This window comes from Cinclus cinclus, chromosome 4 (assembly GCF_963662255.1).
Source record: "Cinclus cinclus chromosome 4, bCinCin1.1, whole genome shotgun sequence".
Classification (NCBI taxonomy): Eukaryota; Metazoa; Chordata; class Aves; order Passeriformes; family Cinclidae; genus Cinclus; species Cinclus cinclus.
Genome location: NC_085049.1, coordinates 7,784,292 through 7,809,272, shown reverse-complemented (window position 1 = coordinate 7,809,272; position 24,981 = coordinate 7,784,292). Strand labels below are relative to the sequence as shown.

The 24,981-nt window shown below is 38.3% G+C and overlaps 1 protein-coding gene across 1 annotated transcript in view; it reads right to left on the bottom strand.

The window, feature by feature from the left end:
- Positions 1-21,062, bottom strand: part of LRRK2 (leucine rich repeat kinase 2) — a 63,635-nt gene extending 42,573 nt beyond the window's left edge. Inside the window, exons 1-12 of the mRNA XM_062491600.1 lie at positions 20,801-21,062; positions 20,625-20,710; positions 16,246-16,352; positions 12,964-13,052; positions 12,416-12,550; positions 10,693-10,831; positions 7,087-7,214; positions 4,503-4,622; positions 3,251-3,375; positions 2,642-2,721; positions 1,792-1,898; positions 52-181 (exon numbers count right to left, since the gene is read on the bottom strand). Of these exons, the coding sequence (XP_062347584.1) occupies positions 52-181; positions 1,792-1,898; positions 2,642-2,721; positions 3,251-3,375; positions 4,503-4,622; positions 7,087-7,214; positions 10,693-10,831; positions 12,416-12,550; positions 12,964-13,052; positions 16,246-16,352; positions 20,625-20,710; positions 20,801-20,945 (1,391 nt within the window). The 5' untranslated portion in view covers positions 20,946-21,062. The remainder of the gene's footprint in view (positions 1-51; positions 182-1,791; positions 1,899-2,641; positions 2,722-3,250; positions 3,376-4,502; positions 4,623-7,086; positions 7,215-10,692; positions 10,832-12,415; positions 12,551-12,963; positions 13,053-16,245; positions 16,353-20,624; positions 20,711-20,800) is intronic.
- Between the last annotated feature and the right edge of the window lie 3,919 nt (positions 21,063-24,981).

The window sequence follows — 24,981 nt, the reverse complement described above, 5'->3', positions numbered from 1 at the left end:
ATCTCAAAACCCTTCACCATGGAAGTGGATATGCATTTCTAATTTTATTACCTTCCTTCAAAAACATGATTCAGAACCCTGCAGGCACTTTCAACCACTTCAGGAGAATTTGGATGTTTCCTCATTATATCCAAAACATTCATATGTATGCCTTTTGCCAGAAGTGTCTTCCTAATATTTACTAAAAAACAAAATAGCAAGTAACCTGTAAATAAATTTTTCTTTCTGTGTAGTTCTCAAAAACAACTTTTTTCCCTCCTTTTTTTTTTTTCAATGTTTTCATCTCACCAAACAGACATAATAGTATAAATTAAAATGGGAAACAATTAGAGCTGAAGCCATCTTTGTTTGCATAGCTTAATCAAACACATAATTTCTGACTATCTAATAAGTTTCTATACAACTGCTATTTTTACTTAGGTAAAATTAACATATGGGAAGGAGAATGTATAGCCTTACTTATATTTTCAGAAATGTTTTTTCTTAAACTTTTTCCTTGTAATTATATTCTATGATCATGCAGGAAAGCTAGAACTTAAAACTTTGAAAAACCTTTTAACTTCCAAAATTAAACTTGGAAAATGAACTTGTATTTATTCATTCTATTTACTTTGTTAATTCATTTTTGCAAATCCAAATATCCAAGCACACATTGTACTTATAACTGTAACTAATAAACATTAGAATATTATTAAAATTATCATAGTAACTACCACCAAATCCTGTTACTCGCAGTTCAGTACATCCATTTCAGATGGTTAGTTCAAGTAATACTGCATTATGCCAGAAGGTTTTACTAAACTTCTTTATCATTTCTGCTGTAAGCACATTCATTCAGGGGAAAAAAAGTAAAAAAGAAAGAAAAATTTGCTTTAGATTTCCAGAAGGAATCAGAGGCCCACTTGTCAGTAACATCTTATGACAGAAAGTAGCTGGTATATGACAATAGTATGCATACATTTATGAGATCTATTTCTCAGTATATATACACATTGATCTCATAAATAATTATAAAACCTTTTCTGTGTTAAGTTTTATGTACTTGGATGGCTCAATAAACTGGTGATAAAACAATGCTTTCTCACCTAGAGAATGGTAATTAACTGCTAGGATTTTTCTTCCTATCTAGCCAGTGGTTTTCAACGTGCAGTCTGCAAACCACTTGAGGTCCATAACCATTTCAAAGGATTCTGTGAAAGTTATCTAATAAAAGCAGGCCAACTGTCAGTAGGCTTAAATACTCTACTCAGGGATCCACATTTCCACTGAAAAATTTTGAGGGGGTCTGCAAATTGAAAAAAGTTAGGAAACCATGTTAGGGACACGATCGAGTAAAGCAGTCTTGAAAACCGTCATGCACATGCTCAAGTTTCTATACAACTTGATCCACTGAAGTCAACAGGACTGTGTTAAGCAAGAAAGTAATATTTGTTGGGCTGTGTTCCTTATTCATGTGATTTTTCAACAAATGCTGCTCTTGATGAAATTCAAACATGTGATAAATATTTAAGCAAACATACAAAGAGAGCACATTTTTTTCATGTCTCCTGCTCCAAAAAGTAGCAATTGCAACACATAAACTGGCAGAGAGCTCTTTATTTCCTCATATTTCTGATACTAGCCAACAGTAACTTTTTCAAAGCAAAGAATAAACTTCTTACTTATCACAACAACGTAATATTCTAATCACAGGGAGTATTGTAATCATTCAACAGTACACTAAATTCTCTTTAATATTTTTGCAATAACTTTCTGCTGAATGAGAAAGAAAAGGTAATTAAAATCCCTTACCATTCTGTTGTGACAAAATTGCCAAGGTACCAGCAGCTGCCTGAAACACTTCTTTTGAAGAGGAGTGCATCAGCATGGAGAGCATCACTGCTCTGTCTACTGGGAACCTTTCAGAGAGAAACAAATCACTGGACATTGACTGTATTACAGCACTTCACAATTGCAGTTCAGTTTCTTAAAAAGGTATTACATAACATAATGAAAATTTCAGGTGATTGCTCCTGGTTTCTAGTAGGTTTCCAGAGCAACAGCTGACAGAAAACCCTTTGTATTCTATGCAACTTTGTCTAGTCTAAGTCTCACTGAATTCCTTGGAACCATGCTTTCCAAAGGACCTGAGGTCCAGAATAGGATATGAACAGGCTTACAAAAATTGAGCGACTAAAATTTTAAGGAACTCTGAGAAATAGTTCAATTAAAATGGAAATCTGTAGTAGACTCTAGTAGATTCTCCCTAATGAGGCAGCATTCTCTCTACTATGCCTTTTCATCTGATTTGTTGGAAAATGAACACTGCTTTTCTACACTCCTTACATGCTAGATATCTTAATCTTGTCTGTTTTCCCAATTCTTACATTCTTTATTCCTGATGCAACTGAAGACAAAATTCCTTATGAACTGCAAAAATTATCTCTAATAGGCTGTGTTCTGACCCTTTCTGAAAACACTAGCAGATTTTCCTGAGTCAGGGTTAACAAACTTTGGAAGAAACTTTCCCAGGTGTGGTTGATCATCATGCTTTTCATGTACCACAAAACTAAAAATAAGTGAAAAAGTGAAACATCAAATGGCTTAATAACAGGCACTCATTTCTTTCATTTCCAAAAATCCAGTTTAAGACAACACTGACTGATTATCTCCATCTCCAATCTTCTCATGAAGGTTGTGCTGATACAGAAACAGATTTTTCAAAGCCCAGCATGAAGCCTCCTAAATATAAACCAAGACAAAAAGATTATGAATATGTATCTTTAGAAGATAAACTTAAATAGTTTGACTGCTTCTCAGTTCACAAAAGAGGTACAAGGTACTTTATGTAGAAATAGAACAATTGTATACTGTCACATTCTTTATAGCATGGATAGGCCTGAGTTAGAAACATGTGATCATCTCATTATCTGATTTGCATTTTGATATCTATTTTAGGCCAAGATTAATTCTTCTGCTATTGAGCCTGTGTTTGACTGTTGGATACAGAGAAGGTATTAAACAGCCATCTTTGCATGGCCAAAGTTTCAGGTAGAAGCCTCATCTTAACTACCTACATTTGATCCAAAGAAAACTAAAACCTCTTGAAATGAGCAACGAAAGGCAAGAAAAGTAAGATTTATTCGAAATCTAATAAAGACATTAGGGCCTTTTTTTGTCTAAGGATACAGATGAGAAAATTCTGTTTCTAAACATGTCATTCAATACATAATACAGTCTTTCCATATTCTCATCATCCATAATTTCTCACCAGCACATCTGTATTTTTTCGGTGCAGTTCCAATGCTCTGTAACACGCTTCCAACCAGCATAACTTTTCTTCCTCATCCTCTTCTTTTCTTTCCTCTAAGTCCCGGTTTAAGAATATTGTTTCAGCTTGAAATATAAAATATTGACAATAAATTCTTACTGTGAAAACAAAACACCCATGTCTTAACCTTTCTGTAGTCATGGAGGCACTCACATTGGCAATGTGTGAAAATCAGTGGGAAGAAAAGCCTTGTATGGGAAGGGAGAAATCTTTTGATATAAACTCTGAGACAGACTTGAAACATGTCTTCAAGGTTATAAAGGAAGTTAAAAACTTAGGTCTAGTGTAGTAACATAGTTACATATAGTTACAGATCACTCTAGGCTTTGGCCCTGAAAAGACCTACATGTACCTCTTTTAGCTGTTTAATTATGTGCAGAATACCACAGACATAAAATGTAACTGTGAATCATTTGCATGGAACCACTTACTACAGAACCATCTACACTCTGAAGCAATGCCGTTAAAAAACAAAACGTAATTTGCAGTTGCTAAGAGAGAAATATCTGGTCCCAGAAAGTGAACAGAATTTGAAATATATAATTTTCCACCTATGATTTTTCAGTAATTAAGGGAAAGAAAAAGATACCAACACTGAGCACAATAACTGAGGCATAATGGAACATGTACTGATTTCCAATCTTTGCTATTTTGGGGACTCTTACACAACATTTCTACTGACTTCTATATGGAGCAATTACTTAAGGACAAAGATGATAAGATTCTTAGATTTTCCCACTAGCTAACTAATTTCTGTCTGAACTGTACTTTAGGAAAAGTTTACATCTTTTAATTGATTTCAGAACTCAAGTACAAGCATTGATTTTGTGCTGCTACCAACGGCCACAATGTGAGTACTGTCATACTTGGCATAAACAACATCAAATCAGTGTTGTTATCACTGGTGACTTTATGTTAAGAAAGGATTATCCAAAATTTGCCCATGAATAAACAGTTTTCTCTGTTCAGATCTGTCAACATAACTTACCACCTCTGAACACTGTGCAGAAGTTGGGCATATGATATGAACACAGTCTTATCACAGTGAAACAGCAAACTGTAATCATTCAGGAAACCCAGCTTTGTTGAAGCTGTCCTGTCTGAGGCTTTTGTGTTAAAGAAATGGAGTTTGAAATTAATACAGGAAACTACTAGAATGAAAAAACTAACAAGTAGACAGAGATTTACTCACTGAGAAGTGCTAAACAACTGAGAGCTGCTGCTTGTAACTTTGCATTTTCAGGATATGTTGTAACAGCCTTCACAATGACTTCTGGAACCTTATGTAATACAAGGATATTGAAAAAATTTCCTGAAACCAGATAAGGTAACAAATTAATACACATCTAGAGCTTTACATTCATTTAACATAAATTTCTCACACATTGCACAAACTTTTTACCAAATGTTGGTTTTCTTATTACACGGCTTGACACACCAAAATTTTATTTGTGGAAAGAGCTTAAGGGTAAAAACCAGTTGGGATCTAGATTATTTGTGGGTCTTTTTAATTATTTTTTTTTTTACAAGAGGAAGAGGGTTAATGCAAAATGAAACACACACTGTCACCAAAATGAGAAAAACACAGTTGGTGTATCACTTGCAGACTTCCTATCAGGAAGCAAATGCAGTACTGGTCCTGAATTCCTGCAATGATTTGACTTATCCTATGACACAAGTAATTTAACCATAGTTATCTCTCTGGTTTTGCCCTCCTCATTAAATAAATCAAGGCTAGCATTATAAATATAGAATAGATTCCTTCTGGAACAGAATAAAGCCTCTAGATAATAAATAAATTTAAAAGCAAAACAATTATTATAAGTTGTACAGTCTTTTGTATTACAGGCTGAATATAAGGCACTCTCCAAAAAGCAAGCAAATTCAAATAACTTCCTTGTTTGGAAGTATGCTGAAAATAATAGACCAACATTCACTTTGTCAAAGATGGTTTGATAGCTATGATTTCTATTTTGATATTCAATTTCTTGATTAGCAAAAATGAGAATCAGAGTAGTAATGTGAAAGATCAGTTGTGTGGTTATGTTACATCATCATTGCTGTTTCTTAACATGTCTTAATGGAAAACGTATGTTTGTGTAAATATACTACTTACCTAAAGAAATTAATAAACCTAGGCTATGTGATGAGTAATTCTGTTGGACTTGTGGCTGGCCTGGCCAAACAGGTATGAGCCAGTTAAAATTCCAAAGACAGTCAAATTTAGAATAGTCATTACCAGATTAGCAAGAATGCATGATGGTGATTTTGGAAGCTAGTAGATGCTGACTTTAACATTTCACTGCCAGTTAACATGGGTTTAGGAAGACAGTGACCATCAGGATAATCTGGAAGGCAACACTGGCTATCCACATGAAAATCTCCAGACTATTTCCAAGAGCACCTAACAATTTCACATCTGTTCCCATAACTGTGTGGTGCTGTGAACACCTCTTCGGTAACTCTACTACAGTAGCTCTTTATTAAGATAAGGGGCTCGAAGAAGAAATGGACCCTGTGGCTTTCCTGCCACTCTTTGTTGTTGCTCAGCATAAACACATGGCAAACATCTGATTGAAACCAGGCTGGTTGCACTAATGGCAAGAACAAGGCCTGTCAACCAAGTTGCTGTGTCCCCACAAGTGCTTGGTTTCCCTGACTATCTTCAGATAGCCTTGCACAGCAAACCATTCAAGGTTAGCATCACCTCTTGCCAAAAAAAAACCCCTGCAATTACTACCTCAGCAGCCACCACATTTTCTTAAAAATCATATCTGGCTTTCTGAAGGGGAATGGGAAATTGCTCTAGGTTGCACTCAGGTCTGATCAGTATTTTCTACCATATCTGCATGAAGAAGTGGAAACAGATGGTGAAAAGTTGGGACCGACTTTATTATGGGCAGTCATGCACTGGTACCAGCATCTGCAGCAGCTTCAGGCCAGCACCTGCAAAAATTGGGAAGTCTAACTCTTGAAAAAGAACCAGCCACGGAGTGAGGGCTGTTCAGGCAGCTGCCTGCAGTGGATTTGTATGTAGCAGGGGGAAAAACATATTTATTTTCATTTGAACTTCATACTACATGGTTCTTGGCAAGTGCTCATGTGGATTTATTATAGTCACGAGTGTGAGAACAGAGCTGCTAAGAAGCACAACTTTTTACCACTGACATAATTTCTCCTGATGTGATACCAGCCCATTTTAGCCCAGACAACCAAAGTACTTTTGCTCAAGTCCAGGCAAGTCCAGAAGCCAGTGATTCATTCACTGCTGCAGCACAGGGGGGCCCCAAGACAGGCATCATCACTGTCAGGAATGCAGCACAGGTCTCTGAAGATAAATACAGAGCAAGGAGGAAAACTACAGCTTACAGTTTACTTTTCAACTAATTCTGTAGCACCAGTTGTTTCACACACATTCACCACTGGCACTTCAAGAAACAAAATCTCTAAGTAATTTTCTTCTTTTCTATAGTAACTTTATACAGAATCAGACATACTGATTTCCCATTCTCCCATTGTGCTTCTCACCTTTTTTCTTCTCATTATTTCCTCCTAACTTGAGTCCTTTATAGCAGCTGCTCATTATTACCTATATTTACTACATAAGGACACCATATTGACTGTGGCCAGGGTTTTGCATCATTAGACATAAGTATTATGCACCAGCCTGAGGATTTACTGGAATAGCAGTTGCTGCCTGTAAATGCTCTCAGTTAACTCCAACTCTTACATAGTCAGAATAAGCTGACTTCATATAAACAACTTTGTGAACTTACCCAATGTAAGCTTGTGCAACAAACAGCAACTCACTTCCTGAACTGTTTCACTACTGGGGAAACTTTTCATCATTTCCACTATAACATTGTAGCAGCGAACATTTCCCGACATGAGCACTTCAACATTGCTGGCTAAAGGACAAAACAGAAACAAAAACTGCTTCTTAAGAGAGAGAAGAAAGAAAAAAATCACTGGTTCCTAATTCAGACTTCAGTGAAATAGATCTATTTAGAGAACTGTGACTACATAGCAATTTTTGGTCTTGCATCTTGAAAGAAAGGTGGCTTTATTTTTTGACATGGCCATAGAAGACATAAATGACAATGAGCATTAGGAAATTATTCATTAAAACCTCGAGAATGGTAATTAAGTGCTAGGATTTTTCTTCCTATCTAGCCACTGGTCTTCCATGTGCAGTCAAAATTCAGATTAACATTTTTGGTTTTCTCCCTTTCTATATCAGGCCATGTAACAGAAACCTCCTCCCAAACTAATCTTAGGCAGTTTTTTTCTTAAATGTGAACTGTTTTATATCAATCTTAAAAATGGTGTTTCTAATGTGATTGTGATCAACTACACATTTTACAGTATTTCAATAATATTCCCAGGGGCATAAAATTAAGAAACAATTTAAAAGTTTTTTCTCATAAAATTTATTCTGTAGTTGTTTATTCAATAATGCATTTCTGAATTTTCCTTCTTTTTTTTAGGGGGCAAGTTAGGAAGTTATTATTTTCATATAAACAAGTTCTACTGTATACGTGTTGTGTACTGAGGGTACTGAAATATTCATCTAATGTTCCTGCAATATTTTGAAAGTCATTGCACACCTTGTATTTCACAGCATCACAGAAGATTGACATTGGAAGGAACAGCTAAAAGGTCACAGTGTCCAACCCACATGTTCAATCAGGGCTGCCTACAGCAGGTTGTCCAGATGGCTTCTGAGTATTTCCAAGGATGGAAACTTCACAGACCCTCCAAAAAAACTGTGCCAGAGCTTGGTCACTCTCACCCTGCTTACTGTTTATTACTCAGGCCAGATACAGAAACCAACAGGACAATCACATGAGCCCACACAAAGACAGAATGTATCCATTCCAACTGAAGACAGAGTGATCCCACATACTGTAATTTCAGGCAAAACAGCAACATAGTAGATAAAATACAGTGTATGTAAGCATCCTTGTAGTATTTCTATCCAGGGTATGAGACAGAATACGAACCCAAAAAATTCTGGCCAAAATCCTGGTCCAAATCAATGAAAGGGAGTCCTGCTACCAACTCCAAGGGAGTTATAATTACTCTGCTGAGGTCTATACATTTTCTTAATTGTTCTTTGAACAGCTTGGCTACCCTGGGTACAACATAAGATAAATATTCACAAGAGTACTAATAAAGGCAATTACCCTTTTTAAAAGAGCAGCAAACCTTTAAAATAATACACCTCTAAATATTAAATAATGACAACCTACTGGATACAAAAGCAAGCTCTGAGTGGGAGGCATTTCTGAAGCACTCTATTTGATAATGAAGGAGGGTACTTTTCACAATGCTTTAATATGACAGTGATTTATCATGTCATTCTCAGCTGAAAACACACATTCCACAAGACAGTACTGCATCACTCCACAGTAAGTTATGATTTCAAAGGTGATATTTAAGAATATAGGAAAATAACCAGATGATTCCAAAACTGACCACTATGGAGACAGCAGAATGAACTGCATGTTGAAATCTGCAAGATCCAAGCAATGCCACATCTGCAGGGAGTCACTGTTTCCCAGAACAAGTTAAGGAAAAAGAGGTGGAACAGATCTCATTTAATCTTAACCACCAAAACTTGTTGATCTAGGCTCTCTCAACACCTGATGATGAGATCTGAGCACTCTGTATTGCACCTCATCCCAGCTGTTTTAGGGCTAGGTGAATTTCTCCCTACCAAACAGAGCCCAAGGCTGGCTGGCTCCCTATGCATGCCATTTAGATTGGTAACATCCTGTGATCCACCACTCCACTTTGGAGGACAGGCAGCAGCAAAGCATTTTTCTCATGCCATAAACACTACTGAGATTTAAGAGTTCTTGTACAGCACTGGAATAAACCCTTATCATGCAATTTCTTATGACATAAGTCAGAACTGAGTTGAAGTATGTATTAATGAAAAAAGGCATAGTGAGGTACTCATTCAGAATAGACACTAGAACTTCAGGGTATGGGGACATATTTTGCTAGTGGGTAAGTTAGAGTGAATTATCTTCTCCATGGTGGCCTTGAAGGAATATATTTTGTTGCGTTCTTGAGAAATGTCACCAACTAAGAGTATGAATTCCAGCTTTGCACATTCATGTGCAAGTAGTCTCTGCTCCTCTGGCTATTTTCAATCTTTCATATTAGAAATGAGAGTATTAAATATCTACTTTAGAGCAGGTCTTTTTCATGCCTTCTCTTGTTACACTTTAACTATTTACTGCTTTGAAAAGGACTCAAAATCTGGCATCCTCTTCCCTAGAAAACAGCAGTAACTTCTGGGCTAGAGCAAAATTAATTCTGACTCAAGGAATACTAAACTTTTTGAACACAAACTGGAACAGCAAGAATTTTTAGAAGCAGGAACTAGATAGCTTGGAGTCTGATGTAATGCGGGACACTCCAGTCTAGTTCTTGTTCAGTAGGCGTTCATGGGGCCAGCACAGTTCCTATAGAGTCAGACAAGATGCATGAGCAAGACTTTGTAAGTAAACACATTTACAGGAGGTACATTATGCCACTCTTGAAAGACATGGAGAGCAGAACCCTGCTCTATGCTTCCCAAAATTTGTCAGCAGGAAGCTGACAAAAGCGGCCTCTGTGTCAACAAGATCAGATTGATGTCAACAAATTGACACAAGCCATCAAACACATTTCTCGGGATCTGATTTTGCACAGAACAGGGACTGCTGCTATCAGAAGACAAGAGATAACAAAGACATTTTCTTCCAGCCTTACTGCACAACACCTGTGGACACTGTAAGACTACCACATGCACATTGCTACCAGTGCTTGCCATTGCAGCCACCACTGAACGACCACAGCAGCTGATTGAACTCAGATATCTTTTCCCAAGTCTGGCCACCAAATTTGTACAGGCAATTTTCCCTTCATGGGACAGACTTTGCCAAGAATATTCTTCATCTGCGACCTGAACTCTTTCGAAGATTTATTTAGTCAATAAATATATCTTGTTGTTTCAAGTAATAAAAGATAACAGGGCAGGGTCTTGAACTTCAGTCTCTGAAATCATGATAAGCATCTTTGCTACCACTTACTCCAAGTGGAAGAAAATATATATTGTTATTTAGGAGAGATTCCTGCTTTAATGGTTGAATATAAAACATACCCTATTTAAAAAAAAAACAAAAAAAAAAAAAACAAAAAAAAAGGATTTCCTAAAGAAAACAGGAAGGTGATTTTCTGGCAAGCCCCAACCAGTTCTCAATGATTTTTTGCAATCACACTAAGATCACTTCTTTCAATAACAGAAAGCACGAGCTGATGCACACTGTGGGAGAAAAGGAATTGAAAATATCTTTGGGAGAAAAGGAATTGAAAATATCTTCAAATACTTACATGGACCAGCTAAGGAATGTAATGAATAAAGTGCAGGAAGAATCACCTCTTCTTTCTCTGGAAACTCTTTAAATACTTTCAGTATGATCATATGGTCTTTGCTTTCAACAAATTCAGTCAGCTGCTCTTCTGTAACTAAATTGAAAGGCAAGAGATACAGTATGTTTTGAGGAAATAATTCTTACTCTGGTACATCCTGAGAAAAGACAACTGTTTCTATCAAGTTTCCTTATATTTATTTTCTATGTTTCACAGAAAGTAAAGTACTCTTCATTTACTTTCATGATTATGACTTTTTTAACTAAAAACTGAGCTACTTTATAAACACCTTTTTCTAGCTTACACTTTATGTAATTGAGTTCTGACTTTTAAATGCTACTTATGAATCTGTATTTTAGAAGTCTTTTAGCATATTTCACAGAATGGTAGTCCAAACCAAGTTTCCACAGATAGTCCAAACCAAGGCAGTATATAAGTGAGGGAAAAACTAAGCATACAGTGAGAAAAAAAAAATCAGGGAATGCCATTTCACATTCTCTGATTTTATTTAATTTTTTTTAATGAACTTTTTTCCATAAAGCCATGCTTTAATAATATCATAACTTAATGGCTTATGGTTTTTCTCTTCCTGGCCCCTGTTATTCATACTGACATAACTGTCTGTCTGTGCAATGAACCAGATAAGGGAACTGACCCAGGATGAGAAAAAGCACCTTTTAAATTTCACAAGCAGAATTATTTCCTGAATCTGGTTCAAGATAAGGTTATGCAAACATCCACATAACAAAAGCTGACAAGGTGACTTAGAGGTAGAGAAAATGAGGTAGGAGCAGCCTAGGAATTTGTCACATTGGTGCTGCCATCAAGAATAAGATAGGCAGGTCTGTACCTGCAGCCAGATCTCTGAAATTCTGGCACTTACAAAAAACATGCACAGAAAACATAAGAAGTTCAGACTTTTGTGCAGACTGAAGAGAAAATACAGCAGGGCAAAAGTATTTAGGCACAGGAAAAGGAACAGAGAAGATAATATCAAGCACACATGTGGGAGAAAGACTAAAAAAAACCAATATAGAATGGCGCCAAAAAGAACCAATCTTTGAAGCAAAGGAGTACAGCAGAGTGATAGCATTTCTCAATATTTATTTTGAATCAAGAAATTCAATTCAAAGCAAGGGGATTTCTGGCAGTACCATGCACAGTTCCTGAGATTTCTGCAAAAATTCAATACACAGTGACTTAATTTTCCAGAATAAATGGGAATATTGTATGGCCACATGATCACCTTTTAGCATTGTCAGAGTAAAAAGCAGAACCAAGTAATTTTCTAAAGTACAAACATTTTGCTTCATTTTAGAACTGTTCACGTTACTAAAATTTACCAGCCTTTAAATGCACAATCCTGTTTTTGAGAATTAAACTCAAATGTCACTATTCTTTATTCCAGTTACTGACCAATGTTAAATCCACCTTTTCAGTTAACTCTGGAGTCAGAAATGGACATTTTGACTTTTTTTAAAGATATCATATTCATTGCTCTAATTTATAGAATTTGTGGCATCACTTGGAAAGTCTGTTTTGTGCTAGCTCATTTAAGAACAGACATAATGCACAAACCAATCTGGAATGCAAAAATTCATTTATTGCATTTAAATTAATATCTGTCATCCCTCCCAATCTACACATTTTTCTAACATCAGAAACTAGAAGACAAAATACCTTTCTCAAAAAGTTTGTGTAACACTTTGCATCCATGCTGCTGGATCTCTTCATTTTTAGGGAAGGTGTGCATGGCATTAAACACCAAGGAGAACACATCCACTTCTTCTTCCAATAGCAGGAAAGCAATTATGTCTGAACAGCAGAAGAGATTACATGTTGCTCTGATTATTTCTCAACATTTTCACTGGAACACTGTAAATCAAAAATTCTTTAATACTGTCCTTAAGTTTACTCTGACAGTTCAACTGAACTTTGTATAACCCAAGACAAAGTTATGTATTAAGGTAGCATTTTACAATGATGCTCTAAAACTTTAGTTTACTAAAGTAATGATGTTCTAAAACTTTACCACCAAAAGACAGTTCACTCTTACCTGGTAAAAAAGGTGCAAAATAGTACTCTTATTATTTTGTACACAAGTATAAATGACAAGTGACTTCATGGAGTAAAACAGAGAAAAAAAATCCAGTCTGCCATGTGCAGTCACTTCATATCAGCTGTGTTTTAAAGGCTTAGATGAAACAGGAAAGTAAAGCACACAATACCTGACATGAGGAGTAGATTTAATGCTTTGAGTCCTGTTACTGAAAGGTTTATATTTCCTTTGTGGACTGTAAGCATTTTAAGAATCTGCCTAAAAATTAAAGACAAAAAAAAAAAGGGGGGGGGGGGGGGGGAAAGAGTTATAGCTGAAGAAATATTGACAATATTGACACACACGATTTTTTATCAAACATATACTTTAAAAAGTAGTTACAGAAATTAGCAAAAGCTTACGAACCTCTCAAATAATTTAAAAAATATTTTATTTCAGTTTATATTTTTTCAAGTTACAAATGAAGTAATATTGCAATTTCAAGTATTAGCTAATAATTAGTTGATAATTTTAATGAACTTATAGTTCATTAAAATACTGATGTATAATTTATCCAACTGACTTTAATTTTTAGTCAGTTATATAAATTAATTCTGCAGGGTCATTTAGGGGGTGGTTACTCTTCAGAGCACTGGTCTGTGGAGCACCACAGAGTGTGGACAGCACAGCACTGCTCTGCTTGCAGCAAGAGCTCAGTTACACTGAACAACCAAGGGTTTGCTGGAAGAAAAGCAGCAGTTTCCCAGCTGAAGAACTTCAACAGCATCTTGATGAACTCTACCCTACATTTCAGCCCTACAGCACTTACATGATGCTGGACAAATCACTAAAAAGAAACATTTCCTAGACTGCCAGTTGCACACTCTGTACTTTCTGTAAGTCTGTTCTGACTTGTTAAACAGAGAGAGACAAACAATGCCAAGTACTGCAAAATTCAGATTGTGTATCAAACTGGGCACTTAAAAGTCAGTAGATATTGTTAACATACTTTACTCAAACTAACCCTAAACACCTGTGACACCTCTCCAAAAAATAAAATTGTAAAAGCATTGATATCACACTGAATGAAGAATATCCCAAAATGGGGGGAAACTGCAATTAAAAACTAAATTAAAATGCATAGACTTATACACAAAAAACGAAACTTTTTTTTAGTTTTCCTTATTTTAGAGAGCTTGATTCTGCAATATTAATAATCAAATGTGACTCTTTGCATATATAATATGCATAAAATATAATAAAAATAGATTGTGCAGTAGTCTGTGATACTTTAGTTGCTATTCTTGCCCTGTCTTGTAAAACATAAGCAGTACTTGAAGTTTCATCCAAATTTCATATCCCAGCTCTGGCAGTGATGTTGTCTGCCTTGCTGAAGTCTAAATTTGTAAGATGGAATGAATGTATCACTGTTTTCCCTTCATATTATGATGCTGCTAGTTTCTCTCTCTGTTGCAGCACTAGTGTTGTAGCTATGATGACCAAAGTAGACACAAGAGGCAAAATCTGATGAGAGGTATAACATCAGTTATAGCTATAACATCAATTTTGCTAAATTTACCTTTAGAGAATTCCCTCCCATTTCAAATATAACCAAGAAGAAGGATCTAAACCTTTCTAAACTTGGAAAGGTAGGAAAGTTTTAACATAAGAGATTACAAAACATCTCATGAAGTCTATTTAAGCTTCTGGGAAGAATGCAAATACACTGAAGGAAATTCTCTTTCACTTCATAGTGATAGCAACTATTTAATTACTGATTACACTGTCTGTCAAAAACACCTAAATCAATAGCAAACTACCATTTGTAAATATAACTGCAGTGTAGTCAAGTTGGATTATAGCTGAGAGACAAAAGAAAGAAATGCGTTTTCTAGTTTAATATTCCTATTCTCCTAAAATAGTTACACAAAAGGGAAAATCTCCAGGGGGAAAAAAAATGACCTTTTCTTCTCTATTGTAACTGTTTCCTGCCTTGCTGTAAACAGCGTGGATTCATTATGGTGTTGATTCACTGCAATTCTAGTACAATCCATGACGAAGGAACATGAGACATAATTTAGCTGGCTTGCTCTGCCTTTGGCACTGACAGAAATGCCTGAGCCCACTTCCCCACAAAGTTTCTCCAAAGCAAGGAAAACTGTCAACATGTCAGAGAGGGATACACAGTTGGCTAAAATATTGGTACTGAGAAGGAATCGTGTACAGCAATGCTATCATCAGATCTTCAGTGAAGTTTGAATTTGAAAAGGATGCTTTGTTAACTACACATGCTGCGTGGATGCTGAGGAGGCTGTGGGAAAGATCAGTCCCAGAAAGTAATTTTTCTGCGACCTGAGAATGAGCAGCAGTATCTCCAGCTCTCAGGATAACTTTCAGTCAATCAACAAGCTTTTAAGCTGTCAAAAAGATTGTAACTAGCATGTGCAGCTTCAGCTCAGTTATTTCTTGCTTCTGAAAACCAACCCAAATCACTTTTGCTTTCCAACATAAACTGTCAACACATTTTTCAAGGGAGTTCATTCCCTTACTGACCATGTATTCTAGCCATTATAAAATAAATAAACACCCCCCCCCCCCCCCCCAAAAATCAGAATGCATCTTCATGCTATTTTTCAACAGCAATCTTTCCAAGGAAGGATGTGGTGAGGACTGTGGAGGCAGAATCAGGAGTTATAAGGTTGTAAGTGCTTGCCCTGAGGGCACCAATCTGTCCAAGAGAGAGAACACCTGACCAAACCCCCAAACCAACCCCCACGTGCATCATGCCTACATCTACAATTAGCATTTGTGCTATTGGGCAACATTTCAGCCAGCCTGTGTGGGGGTTCATCCCATCTAACCACAGACATCCAGAAAACACTTGCTTAGGCTTCCTTTGACAGCTGATGGATGAGAGCTGAGCAAGTCCAAACAACAATTTGCTCCATTTACTAAAAAGACAGAACAAATCATCCTTTCTCTGAAGATAACTGTATCCACTGAATTCACACGTAGTTGATGTGATAAGTGTAAATACTTACCTTTAAGACAACAATAATAGGTGTGACAAAACCTCCTCTTCTTGATTTACATTACTTTTGATTTGTGGATATAATTCTTCACATTTGAAAAAAAAAACACAAACAAACATCCAGGTAATACTGCCTCTGCCAAAATGGTTACTTAGGATTTTTTTTTTTAATGTGTAAGTGGAATTTCCTATATTTGAATTTGGGCCTTTTGCTTCTCATTCTTTCACTGAGTGTCACTAAAAAGGGCCTGGTTCAATCTCCTTTACTTTCTGCACCAGCTATTTAAATACATAGATAAGATCCCTGTTTGTGTATGTCACATTCTGAAGGCTGAAGAAATGCACAAAAAAAAGCTGATGTAATAACTTTATATATTTCATTGCATATACATGCTGCCAAAATGACCAAGCATTCTGGCAGACTCTGTACAAAATACTTACTGGTGAACACCCAGTACTTCCCAGTCCTTCCCAACATCCTTAGGAACTATGTTTTGCAGAGTACTTGGACAAATCTCTATTAATTTACAAAGAAGTGACCAGCCCATCTGTAAAACAAAAATGCAGCTATTTTAGAAGAGATATTCTGCTTGGAACTTATACATTACCTTCTTATATCCTTGGCTTTTGTAAGACAGCTGTTCTCTTACCTAGCTAAATCAGTAAGGAAAAATTAATTAACACAAGATAAATGGCATGGAAAAATAAAATATGGAAGTAAAACATATGCTAATGATTCTGATTGCATTGCTTGCAGGAACACATCACTCTCAATCTGCTTCAGCACTGCTTGAGGATAAAGGACACAAAGTTAATTTTATTGCTGACAGAAATATATGATGTGCTCATACTATGGCATGTTATCACTGGCCAGGGAAAACCCCTGCACTATTACAGGTGGTTCAGCTTCAGTGAAAAATGTGTGTTTTCATAAGAACTTGCAATTTAATTGCAAATTGTAAGGATAAAGTATAGGTTTTTAAAGGTCTCTAATGTTTTAGATGGAGATGAGATATGTAAACAATTACCATACATTTCATATTCTTGCCATCAACCCTCAGTACTGTGTGCTTTCAAAATGTAAGGAAGGCAGTAGAAGTTTTGAGATCATAAGGAGTGAAAGACAACTAAACCCAATGTATTTGTTCTTAATAACTACCTGTTTCACACTATGCAAATTCTTTGACTTTCAAACATCTGCAAATAATGTCAAAAGCTAAAAATGCTCCTCTTTGATCTTCTGCATTGGAGAAATCTGCTCTCTTATGAATGTTTACAGGCTGATATGACTGAATAGGCTGCAGTGAGGAAGCAGTAAGCAAAATTTTTACAAAGAAATAACTGACGAAACAAAATCCCTCTGTATTGAAAGAAAAGTAGTGAACTGTGAAATGCCAAAAGTCAAGACGAAGCAGATTTTACAAAAAGGAATTATAACAAGGCACATGAGTTTCCTTGAGCCTATAAGTAAATAAAAAAGTGAAAGCAGGCCTCTGTGCTTTTAGAGTCAAGGCAGAAGATAATATGTCACAAAGACTTTATGTGCAACTGGATCACTTTTCCACAAGAGTTATGTAAAGCAAAGAGGTCAAGATGGGACAGCCAACAAGAGGAATGTAAATGGCTACCTCCAAAGAGTTTAACAGCAAAGTTCATACAAAGTGTATGCTCCCTAACCCTGCAATCAGTAAGACTAGAGACATGGAATTACAAGTCTGGTAATGTAGAGTCATGCACATGAACAGCAAAAGCTTGAATCTAGGCAGCTTTCCTGACAGCTTTGTAGAGTGTGCAGAAGGTGATGTAGCTCCCTGGGGACTGGAATTGTGAATTTGGCTTTCACACACTCAGTTGCAGTGTGAGCATAGTCCATATCTGCAGTAATTTTGTTTCTGTTTCAGTTTAGATTTGCAGAGACAAAAGTTTTAAGCCAATTACAACCTTAATGTCTGCAGATTGAGCTTGACTGTGAGCAAATTTCCAAGCACTTCTCTTCCTTGGATAGCAAGCTGCCTTGCCCTGCATGAGACTACAAATCACTGTGGACATTCAGGCTGGTCTTTGTAACCGAGTCCTTACTAAATGTAGGTACAATGAATAGTCCTAGTAACCATCAGCCAAGACGAGGATATGTAATTCCCCAGCTTTCCATACTCCAAGCAAAACAGAGTTTATTGGTGACAGTCAAATCAGGTACAAGTTTCAAAAGCATTGCAGAGGTGACTATTAATTGATTAACTTAGAAAACATTTTCTTTTAGAAGTCCCACTTTATAAAAGCATTCTGACTGTCCCTATAAAATTTAGAATCTGATGAAAACTTGCTTAATTACTTTAGAAAATTCATTTCTGTATTAACTATTTCTGATTAATTTTATATTCCCATTAAACATTTTTATTTGGATTGTTAGGACTGCAAGTACTGACAAGCACTTATCAGAACGTTGAACCAGAGAAGACCAATGGAAATATCTGACCTGTGATATGTGGTCTATTTTACAATATGAAAATCACAACCCGAGATGAGAGAGAGCTTATTAGCTGTGTAATAGATAAGTAACAGAGCAAGGATCTTTAAAATAAAAGAAATCCTGAGAGTTACAGGGAAGGGAAATAAAACAAAGATGTCCTTATAAAGACGTAAACAGGTCCCTATATACAGAAAGAGTTGGTAGCAGCACTGAAACTCATTATACTGAAATCAGATAGATCCTTTTTGCTGCTAGCATGAATTAACATACATTACATCAGGTCCCACCAACTACATAAGACAATACAGCTCTGCTGACTGGTCTTTACTCAACTTTACTCATATTTTGTTCTAGAGTTTCTAAGCTGCTCCAATCACTGCCAGAGAAACTGCAGAAAACTACCCTATTTACTTAAAGACATATATTTTACTTACAGGAACTACTAGCTTTCCACACCAGTAGCTTCCTATTTCTGAAGGAGCTTGCAGGGTTTATGACTGCAGTCTGACTTGGGCCAGTACTTGCAATACTGATCTAGTAGGCAAATTAACCCTGTGCAAGTTAGTGGAACAGCAGCAACCTATGATTCTTTGTAACCAGTCAGGGAGGGGAGGTAAAGAAAATTCTCATTTCAGGTATGTTTCTAACTGTGTTTATTCTCTTCTATGAGTCAATTTTTTTTATAGTGCCAAAAGTAAATGGAGGATGATTACTTATTCAATAAAATATCCTTAATAGTGCAAAGAGACTGCACTGAAATCACGACCTCATAACTTCACCACTGCTGTAAAGTGAGAATTTATTTACAAAGATTACAAATACCAGTGAATGAAGAAAGAAGACAGAGCTCTACTTATATAGTGTGAATGTTTGTAAACAGCAGAAGTGAATGTGAAAGAAGAGCTGCCCAAGACATTTTATAAAGAATGGGATTTGAGCTTTGCACTGGCTATGAATTTCACACTGCAGCACAACATAATAATGTAAAAGAGGTCCAGAACTTCTAAACTGAAACACTATATGACTGCAAATGTAGGCAGGTAGAAGATTAAAATTAACTTTTAAATTCTGCATTAGAATGAGGTATTTTAAATGAGTTAAGATGAAAATTAATCACTATATTCCTTATAGTCTAAGAAGTTCTAAGAATCTTGTGCTATCACTCCACACCTACTTCTTGTTGTGATTGATGTTTTACTTCCAAGTTTAGACTTCTTGGCAGAACTTTTATAAACTGTTAAATATCTAATGTGTTTTATCTTTGAAATAATTGCTGATTCATATAGCTGTATTTGTTAACAACCTGACAATCAAATAGTAAAATAAGTAAAATCATAAGACACCGCACAGATATTTAGTCTTCAAAGAAAACCCGAGATCACTGTTATTTTAGATTAATCACTACAGAAATACAATTTCATACTTGAGCTGTATTTTGGGCTTTTGACCTCTAGCTAAGGTCTAATACAGAGAAAGCCCCCCAAAACCTTTAAATATATTATTATTATTAAAGAGGCATTTGCAATATAACTTATGTTTTGCCTTCCAGCTGAATTGAAAAAACCCCAAAACATGCCCAAAATATTGTAACCATATAAATGGCCTTAATAATTAAAAGAAAAATAATCAAGTGGGTTGCACAGAAATCTGGAGTTTATAAACATCCTCTATGCATAACATAATCAGAAATTTAATATATGCCTGCCAGGAAGGAGCTGTTTCATATGACAAGTCTGGCAGCTGTACCATAAGTATAACATCAAATTATGCAAGTGCCACACCTAGTCCAAATGGGCCAATGTTAAATTACAGGAGCAGGCATGCAGAACCTTAAATTGCAGAACTTACGCTTAGCTAAAACATCCCGCCTCCTTTAAAAAAACTGTGCTAGCACAAGTCTCAAGGATATGGCAACACAGATAGAAATTCATAGTATAAAATCGTGCTTTTCAGAAGTTTGTCTAACCATGGCAAAATTCAATATGAACACGTCAAAATTATATTAGCTAACATTATCGGTAATTTAGAACCCTACATTACACGGTATTCATATGGCTTAATTTTTATTTTCTGTTTCGCCTCCTTCTGCCGGTAAAAACAGAGACGCAGCCAGTGGCGTCCACAGTAAGTGGGAACGCTTGGTCCCTTTAAATGCCAGCGGTGACAGCGCCCTTCTACAGCTCAGAGCACTTCATGAAGTGGCCCAGGAGACACACACAGCAAGTTAAGGATAAATCAACAAGCGGAACAAGAGCTTTTATCCCGGGAAGGGCGGAGCGCTCGCTCATCCCGCGGAGCGCAGCCGGGCCAGGGGAAGTGGCCCCGGCCCCCGGCCCGCCCGGCCCCTGACCTGCTGCACGCCCGCCGCTCCCGGGTACAGATCCACCACCAGCAGCAGGGGCACGTGGACGTTTTTGCCGCTGAAGAGCCGAGGAGCTGCGAGGGAACAGAGACACACAGAGAGACCGCGTTAGCGACGGGCGGCGGCCGGGACAGGAGCCGGGCAGGGCAGGGCAGGGCTCTCACCGCTCTCCCGGGCCGCCAGCTCCAGCAGGTCGCTCAGGGTCTGCACCAGCGTCTCTAGCCGCTTCCTCTCCTGGACGTTTTGGAGCCGGACGACCAGCTTCCTCAGGGCTTGTTCCTCCCCCTCCTCGGGGCCGCCGCTGGCCATGGCCGACCCGCTGCCCTCTCTGTGCCCATCCGCCGGTCGGCGGGACGAGCGCAGGGCCGGGCTGGGCGGCGCGGGCCTGTCCCGCTGTTCAGCCCCGCAGTGCCGCCGCCCGGCCGGCCTCACCCGGCCCTCCCGAGCCGCCCCTGCCGCGGCCTCCGGCCCCTCCCACGGCGCTGCTCCATGGACACGGCCAGGACCGGCCCCCGGGCAGGGCTGGGGAACGCCCGCGGGCCTCGCGCAAGCGCCCGGCCCACAGCACAGAGCCGCGGGCCGTCCCCTCACAGTGAGGGCCGGAACCGCTGCCCAGCGGAGCTGCCGAGGGGCACCCGGGGGACGCCCGGCAGTGCCTCGATGTAAAAAAACGGCCAGGGGGCCGCGTGGAATGGGTGGCTTTGGTTTAAGGGTTGGATGAGGTTTGGGGGGGCGAGGATCTGTGACCCTGTTGGGTACCTAAGAGGTAATCTGTCCCTGAAAGGCTGCGCCCTGGGCAAGGGTGTGGAGTTGAGCCTTGGAGGAAGGGAGGGGTGAGGTGAAGGTGTTACAAGATTTAATTTCCATCTCTAATTGCCCTACTCTAATTTGTTTGGCAATAAACTAATTTCCCCCAGTTGAGTCTGTTTTGCCTGTAATGGTGATTAGTGAGTGATCTCTCCCTGTCCTCATCTTGACCCATGAGCCTTTTGCTGTTTTCCTTCCCACCTCTAGATAAGGAGGTGAGTTAGAGAGTGGCTTTGCTGAGGAGTTGGTTTCCAGATGGGGTCAACCCACCACAGTCCTTTTTGGCCCCCACCACATTACTCTTGCCTGAAACCACAGATGTCTGAAATCTTCAGTCTGTATCTTCTACCCGCTTTCCTAGTAAATATTGTGTAGTTGAAGCCTTCCTACTTGTTCCAGCTGGCTGCTGGCTCAAAGTCCTGGATCACTTGTAGTTCCTTCAGTAAATAATTTGTTGCAATTGTAGATTCCTCAGCAAGACAGCTTGATTCTGAGTTAACGTTTCCTCTTCTTTCCACTTATGTTGGCAAATAATAAAAAAACTGTGCTGGTGTTTCTGAGGGTCCTGAATAAATACAGGACCTAGCTTCTGGAGATCAGGTGTCTCAAACACTAATCTTGCAACATGTCTCCCAAGGTTCATTCCTCTGCAGGTAAAAGTTCTCTGGAGTGCTGGTTGGAGAGGATGCCAGCTTCTGCTAAGTCTCTGGAAGTCTGGTAGAGTTTGACAAAAGTCTTCTGAAGCATATTAATTAGTTAGACAAAAGGGAAAATGGAAAGAATGAAGTAGTTTTGATAAGTATCTATGTTGTGGTTTTCCTGGATTTTTCTAGGAAAATCTAGTGAAGGTATTAATATATCTTCCCCAGAACGAATGAAGAGAATGGGTTCAAATTCAAAAACAGTAAGCTTGGATTGAATACTAAGGGAAAAATTCTTTACTCGGGTTGGCTAGGTACTCTAACAGGCTTCCTGGGGAAATTATGGATGTCCCATCCCTGGGGGTGCTCAAGGCCAGGTTGGATGGGGCTCTGAGCAACCTGGTCTGGTGGAAAGTATCCTGGCCCATGGCAGTGACATGGTTTTCAAGGTCCCCTTCCAACTCAAACCATTGTATAATCTGTAGAAGCGATTAGAGGTTGTAATGAGCTGTTTTGTGTTGATGTCTGGCAGGAAAATTGAGCTCTGATAATAAAGTGTAGTTGTCTGAATGTCATTCTTATCAGAGCATGAGAAAAGTGCAAAGGACTTTACCTCTGGAGCACCTCTTACATGATTTTCTGCTCTGGAAGTTCATATATTTCTGACCTCTTTCTAATGTTCTGTCAGTGAGTGTGGATGGCTTACTATGAAGACCACAACAAAGGGCTCCAGATCTTTAACTAATTTAAACAATTTGTTCTTTTTCTGTTGGATCTCAGTTTTCTGTTCTCTGTCAGCTGCAGCATGTTGTGTTGTTATATGCAGGCAGTTTGAAAAGACTGTACAGGGTCACAGAATTAACTAGGTTGAACAAGACCTTTGAGATCATTGAGTACAACCTATGACTAACACCCCCTTGTCAACTAGACCATGGCACTAAGTGTCACATCAAGTCTTTTTATTAACACCTCCAAGGACAGGGACTCTATTTCTTTTTGGCCACAGGCTGTAATTCCACTTCATGCGGTCATCCACGTCATACACATCATACAGCAATTTCTATGGCCTCATTATCCAGTGTACAATGCATATAGTTGTATTTTCTTGAAATCAGTGTAATGTTATGTATTAATGGAGGATGCATTGATCCTTACAGAAGCTTTATAAGTGAAGATGGTGTTAGATTTGAGTCTACTGTAATTGTACTTTGTTTTAGTTCCGTGTAGAAGTTGGTTGGGGTAGGAGCTTCTGTTGGAGTAAGGCTGCAAAGGAAGGGGCAAGCTGCTAGGAAACACCAGAAGACCCACAAGAACTTTTTTTGGTCTGAGTTATGGCCCATGTCTGGATCTAAAGCTCATCCCATTCCTAGGTTTTGTTTTAGAAATTAAATCCAGGTTGGAGCTCCAAATTGATTTGGGTTGTGAAGGGGCTATTTTTTGCCTCTTGTTCTCAGTCATCTCTAATGTCTCTTCTGAAAATCATTTTCTTGTCTTGGGCCCGTTTCCCTCTCTTGGCTACATGCATTTTCATTAAATGTTCTGCTTCATGTTTTAATTCTGTCTGTCCTTGATATTAGCCATCTCTGATTGGCTTTTGCTATCAGCTGTGTAGCAGGTCCCTCACTTCTTCACCCTTCCTAGCTTTGGTGTTGACACTCATTTAGATGTTCTATAGTGCTTATAGAGTGAGATATCAGGATACAGAGAGGTTCTGGGTCAGCTGTGAAAGGGCTGTATGTTGCAGTGTGATACAAGTATATTTCAGAACTGTAACTTCATCTTTTTGACAGGAGAGGGAGGCTGTGTGCAAGGAAAGACTGTAGGCTGTTTCTGAGTTGCTGGGAAGGAAAGTGTTTTTCTGGAGCAGTTCTTTTCCCTGGATCATTGCTAGTTCAGTTGGGCTTTTTGGGGGGTGGAGCTCTCTCTGGATTTTCTTTCTGTTTGTTTTTGTTGGGGGAAGTGTATGTGAGAATGAATTTGGGTTTTTGTGGGGGAGATTCTGAATGGGTTTTTGTTTGGTTTTGTTTTCTGAGGTATTTTTTTTTGTTTGTTTGTCTTTTGTTCCTCCCCCTCCCTTCCTGCTCTCCCTTTATTTTATTTGCAGTGCTTTACACCACCTGGTGAGCCTGCAGAAGCTGTGTTAGGTATTGCCTGGGGACTCTCCTTGCAAGCTATTCCTGACAGAACAATGTCAGGTCCATTTTTTCATATTCAGTTTTGTCTCATCATGCTTCCCCTAGAGAGGAAAATATAAAGTCTCGTGTAATTAAATTTTCAACCACCTTTTTTTTTTGGTTTTGAAATCTGCTTTGAAAAGCCCATGCATACTTATCACTGAAGGCATAATACTCTGAATAAATATTCTTTCCAGTGTTATGTCCCTGTTCTGTGTGTTTTAGCCCTGCAGCTGGAGAGGGGGTGGTGTTAATTGGAATGACAGAAAGTGCTCAGACAGAGCCTGTTCAGAAGTGATATGACAGTTATTTGATTCACCCTGGACAAAATGCTGATAAATGGTCTGTCTGCTTTTATGTTTAACCAGCAGGGGCTCTGTGGTGTTAATGAATTCATTGCTTCAGAAAACAGTGGCAGAGCAGGTATTCTACCTCAACCTTTTCAGCTGTCATTTTAGCTATGAGGGATTTGAATTATAAAAAGATTAAGTATTGTCCATAGTCCCATACTTGTTCACTGCTCTCTGTATGTGAAGGTATATCATCTTCACAGCTTCCAAATGGATGTGGCCAGGCACTCTCTTTTCTGGGTAGGAAACTGGCTGATGGCTGAGCCCAGAGAGTCGTGGTGAATGGTGATACATCCAGGTGGTGGCTGATCAGAAGGGATGTTCCCCAGGGATCAGTATTTGGATCAGCCCTAATACCTTTATCAATGATCTG